The sequence below is a fragment of the Oncorhynchus keta genome, unplaced genomic scaffold, assembly GCF_023373465.1.
Source record: "Oncorhynchus keta strain PuntledgeMale-10-30-2019 unplaced genomic scaffold, Oket_V2 Un_contig_16940_pilon_pilon, whole genome shotgun sequence".
NCBI classification, from domain to species: Eukaryota; Metazoa; Chordata; class Actinopteri; order Salmoniformes; family Salmonidae; genus Oncorhynchus; species Oncorhynchus keta.
This window is the reverse complement of record NW_026280200.1, coordinates 49002-55001: the sequence shown is the minus strand read 5'-3', so window position 1 is coordinate 55001 and position 6000 is coordinate 49002. Positions and strand designations below refer to the sequence as shown.

Sequence of the window (6000 nt, the reverse complement as noted above, 5' to 3'; positions counted from 1 at the left end):
GTCCAGGTGTAACCTGTCTGTACTGTAACTCAGTCATGTAGTGTCCAGGTGTAACCTGTCTGTACCGTAACTCAGTCATGTAGTGTCCAGGTGTAACCTGTCTGTACTGTAACTCAGTCATGTAGTGTCCAGGTGTAACCTGTCTGTACTGTAACTCAGTCATGTAGTGTCCAGGTGTAACCTGTCTGTACTGTAACTCAGTCATGTAGTGTCCAGGTGTAACCTGTCTGTACTGTAACTCAGTCATGTGTCCAGGTGTAACCTGTCTGTACGGTGTAGTGTCCAGGTGTAACCTGTCTGTACCGTAACTCAGTCATGTAGTGTCCAGGTGTAACCTGTCTGTACCGTAACTCAGTCATGTAGTGTCCAGGTGTAACCTGTCTGTACTGTAACTCAGTCATGTAGTGTCCAGGTGTAACCTGTCCGTACCGTAACTCAGTCATGATGTGGTCAGTCAGTCCCTGGCCCTGGGCGGCTGGTAATACTGGACCGTGGGCCGTGTCCTCGTGGTGGTCCTAGGCTGCCCGTCTCCCCCGCGCCGGTACTCTAGCCCCTCCTCTTCCTTCTGCCACCACACATACAGACCTACCATCAGTTTATTTATTTTTTTAATCATACTGAATATGATTCTATTAATTTTTTAAAAACCTTTATTCAACTAGGCATGTCAGTTAAGAACAAATTCTTATTTTCAATGACGGCCTAGGAACAGTGGGTTAACTGCCTGTTCAGGGGCAGAAAGACAGATTTGTACCTTGTCAGCTCGGGGATTTGAACTTGCAACCTTTCGGTTACTAGTCCAACGCTCTAACCACTAGGCTACCCTGCCACCCTCCCTCCCCCTTCCTTCCTTCCTTCCTTCCTTCCTTCCTTCCTTCCTTCCTTCCTTCCTTCCTTCCTTCCTTCCTTCCTTCCTTCCTTCCTTCCTTCCTTCCTCTCTCCCTCCGCCGTTCTGACAGGCAGGACCTGATCCTAGATCTGCACTCTGGACTAAAGACACTGAGAAGACACTGCGCTGGTTTAAGAGATGATATTAGAGCAGCTGACCTTCCTGAAGGCTAAACCCCATGCTGTATCAGTCTGTGTCTTCACACCTGAATATGAGGCGCCATCTTAGACGCAACCAAGGACTTTCTATTGGGTAGAACGAAGGCTCATTCTCAATGAGTCTTTCCTCGTTTCCTCATCACATCCTCTTTTTCTCGCCTCCTTCTCTAAAACCCATTAGAGGAGACGGACGAGGGGTGGGGGTGGGGGAGGGGGCCTTGGACATTCTCCTCCAATACGGTTTGAGAAGCTGGAGAGGAGAGATGATGTGTGGAAAGGTGAGTTGACTACAGAGCAACTGTAGTCCCATAGATACTTACCCAGAAGTCCGTGCTGACCGGTCTGATGTTGTGTAGAAGGACCTCCTCACAGTTTCCATACTCAGTGAAGACCACGACGGCCGTGAGACCAGAGGGATGAACAGCATCTATCCTGGACCTGTAGAACTACACACAGAGGTGTCATTACACACAGCATCTATCCTGGACCTATAGAACTACACACAGAGGTGTCATTACACACAGCATCTATCCTGGACCTATAGAACTACACACAGAGGTGTCATTACACACAGCATCTATCCTGGACCTATAGAACTACACACAGAGGTGTCATTACACACAGCATCTATCCTGGACCTGTAGAACTACACACAGAGGTGTCATTACACACAGCATCTATCCTGGACCTGTAGAACTACACACAGAGGTGTCATTACACACAGCATCTATCCTGGACCTATAGAACTACACACAGAGGTGTCATTACACACAGCATCTATCCTGGACCTATAGAACTACACACAGAGGTGTCATTACACACAGCATCTATCCTGGACCTGTAGAACTACACACAGAGGTGTCATTACACACAGCATCTATCCTGGACCTATAGAACTACACACAGCATCTATCCTGAACCTGTCATTACACACAGCATCTATCCTGGACCTGAACTAGAACTACACACAGAGGTGTCATTACACACAGCATCTATCCTGGACCTATAGAACTACACACAGAGGTGTCATTACACACAGCATCTATCCTGGACCTATAGAACTACACACAGAGGTGTCATTACACACAGCATCTATCCTGGACCTATAGAACTACACACAGAGGTGTCATTACACACAGCATCTATCCTGGACCTGTAGAACTACACACAGAGGTGTCATTACACACAGCATCTATCCTGGACCTATAGAACTACACACAGAGGTGTCATTACACACAGCATCTATCCTGGACCTGTAGAACTACACACAGAGGTGTCATTACACACAGCATCTATCCTGGACCTGTAGAACTACACACAGAGGTGTCATTACACACAGCATCTATCCTGGACCTGTAGAACTACACACAGACCTCTAGAACTACACACAGAGGTGTCCCATTACACACAGCATCTATCCTGGACCTGACTATCTAACTACACACAGAGACTCCCATGACTCCCATCTATCTAACCATGACATCTATCTAACCATGACTCCCATCTATCTAACCATGACTCCCATCTATCTAACCATGACTCCCATCTATCTAACCATGACTCCCATCTATCTAACCATGACTCCCATCTATCTAACCATGACTCCCATCTATCTAACCATGACTGGACCTATAGAACTACACCATGACAGAGACTCCCATCTATCTAACCATGTGTCATTACACACAGCATCTATCTAACCTGGACCTATAGAACTCCCATCTACACAGAGGTGTCAACCATTACACACAGCTCCCATCTATCCTGACTCCCACCTATAGAACTACACACAGAGACTCCTATCTATCTAACCATGTGACTCCCATCTACAACCACAGCATCTATCTAACCTGACTCCCATCTATCTAACCATGACTATCTACCATGACTATCTAACCATGACTCTCTATCTAACCACACTCCCATCTACTATCTACACCAGACTCCCATCTATCCTGACTCCCACCTAACCATGACTCCCATCTATCTAACCACGAATCTATCTAACACAGCCCATCTATCTATCCCCATGACTCCTGTCTAACCATGAACCCATCTATCTACCATGACTCCCATCTATCTAACCATGACTCCCATCTATCTAACCATGACTCCCATCTATCTAACCATGACTCCCTATCTATCTCCCAACCCATGACTCCCATCTATCTAACCATGACTCCCATCTATCTAACCATGACTCCCATCTATCTAACCATGACTCCCATCTATCTAACCATGACTCCCATCTATCTAACCATGACTCCCATCTATCTAACCATGACTCCCATCTATCTAACCATGACTCCCATCTATCTAACCATGACTCCCATCTATCTAACCATGACTCCCATCTATCTAACCATGACTCCCATCTATCTAACCACGACTCCCATCTATCTAACCATGACTCCCATCTATCTAACCATGACTCCCATCTATCTAACCATGACTCCCATCTATCTAACCATGACTCCCATCTATCTAACCATGACTCCCATCTATCTAACCATGACTCCCATCTATCTAACCATGACTCCTATCTAACCATCTCTATCTAACCATGACTCCCATCTATCTAACCATGACTCCCATCTATCTAACCATGACTCCCATCTATCTAACCATGACTCCCATCTATCTAACCATGACTCCCATCTATCTAACCATGACTCCCATCTATCTAACCATGACTCCCATCTATCTAACCATGACTCCCATCTATCTAACCATGACTCCCATCTATCTAACCATCTCCCATCTAACCCCATCTACTAACCATGACCTATCTATCTATCTAACCATGACTCCCATCTATCTAACCACGACTCCCATCTATCTAACCATGACTCCCATCTATCTAACCATGACTCCCATCTATCTAACCACGATTCCCATCTATCTAACCATGACTCCCAGTGTTAATAACCAGTTGTATCCTTGTTGTCTTCCCAGTAGATCGCTAGAACCTGGTCTCCTGGTTTCTAAGTTCCCCAGGCCTCTGAGCCACTGCTCCCATCTATCTAACCATGCTCCATCTATCGGTCCCATCTATCCTGCCCCTGGTCTGACCTCTGGTCTGATCTCTGCCCCATCTTGACCTGCCCCGATTCTCTTCTTGAGGGGCGGTGTTGAACCTGGTCTCCCATGGTTTCAACCATGTTCCCCTAGGCCTTGTTATGGGCGGGGTTAGTGCTGTTCCTGTTGTGTGGCTCCTCCCTCCCTCCCCTGGGGGCGGGACCAGAGGAGTAGTTCTGTTGTTTGATTGGCCCTGTCCGGTGTTCCGTTGACGAGTCACCGTTTTGGAGGTGTGGCCCCAGCCTGGGCCGCTGCCCACTTGGCCTTTCACTGGACGAGACTCACCACGGGACACGCCCCAGTCCTTCTCTTGCCCCGCCCACGACGTAGAAGAGTACGACGGTCCGTTGTCCCGGTAACGGTCAAAGTTGTCAGAGTTGGGTCTTTCCCCATGACTTCCCCCTCCTCCTCTCCGTCTGCTGTTGGGCTCAGCTCTACAATACAACACAACGTTACTGCACATCCCAGAATGCACCTTTCTTCATTGGCACTGCACACACATTAGTAAACAGTCAACTCTCACACGTTGTATTCATAAACACGGATGACATTGACAACGAGACGACATTCATAGTCAAGTCTAATCAAGTATCCATACAAACAATGCCACTTTAGATAATGTTTACATACCCTACATTACTCATCTCATATTCATATACTGTACTCTATACCATCTACTGCATCTTGCCTATGCCGTTCTGTACCATCACTCATTCATATATCTTTATGTACATATTCTTTATCCCCTTACACTTGTGTGTATAAGACAGTAGTTGTGGAATTGTTAGGTTAGATTACTTGTTGGTTATTACTGCATTGTCCGAACAAGAAGCACAAGCATTTCGCTACACACTCACATTAACATCTGATAACCATGTGTATGTGATCAATAACATCTGATAACCATGTGTATGTGACCAATAACATCTGCTAACCATGTGTATGTGATCAATAACATCTGCTAACCGTGTGTATGTGATCAATAACATCTGCTAACCATGTGATCAATAACATCTGCTAACCATGTGACCAATAACATCTGCTAACCATGTGTATGTGATCAATAACATCTGCTAACCGTGTGTATGTGATCAATAACATCTGCTAACCATGTGATCAATAACATCTGCTAACCATGTGACCAATAACATCTGCTAACCATGTGTATGTGATCAATAACATCTGCTAACCAGGTGTATGTGATCAATAACATCTGCTAACCATGTGATCAATAACATCTGCTAACCATGTGACCAATAACATCTGCTAACCATGTGTATGTGATCAATAACATCTGCTAACCGGGTGTATGTGATCAATAACATCTGCTAACCGGGTGTATGTGATCAATAACATCTGCTAACCATGTGACCAATAACATCTGCTAACCGGGTGTATGTGATCAATAACATCTGCTAACCGGGTGTATGTGATCAATAACATCTGCTAACCATGTGTATGTGATCAATAACATCTGATAACCATGTGACCAATAACATCTGCTAACCATGTGTATGTGATCAATAACATCTGATAACCATGTGACCAATAACATCTGCTAACCATGTGTATGTGATCAATAACATCTGATAACCATGTGATCAATAACATCTGATAACCATGTGTATGTGATCAATAACATCTGCTAACCATGTGTATGTGATCAATAACATCTGCTAACCGGGTGTATATGATCAATAACATCTGCTAACCATGTGTATGTGACCAATAACATCTGCTAACCGGGTGTATATGATCAATAACATCTGCTAACCATGTGTATGTGACCAATAACATCTGCTAACCGGGTGTATGTGATCAATAACATCTGCTAACCATGTGTATGTGACCAATAACATCTGCTAACCGGGTGTA

At 45.1% G+C, this 6000-nt stretch overlaps 1 protein-coding gene across 1 annotated transcript in view; it reads right to left on the bottom strand.

Annotated features, from left to right (window-relative positions):
* Positions 1–34: 34 nt before the first annotated feature.
* Positions 35–6000, bottom strand: part of LOC127919546 (tudor domain-containing protein 3-like) — a 48170-nt gene continuing 42204 nt past the window's right edge. The window contains exons 10-15 of the mRNA XM_052503288.1: positions 4346–4559; positions 3989–4031; positions 1536–1545; positions 1368–1485; positions 294–565; positions 35–223 (exon numbers count right to left, since the gene is read on the bottom strand). Coding sequence (XP_052359248.1) covers positions 455–565; positions 1368–1485; positions 1536–1545; positions 3989–4031; positions 4346–4559 — 496 coding nt within the window. The 3' untranslated portion in view covers positions 35–223; positions 294–454. The remainder of the gene's footprint in view (positions 224–293; positions 566–1367; positions 1486–1535; positions 1546–3988; positions 4032–4345; positions 4560–6000) is intronic.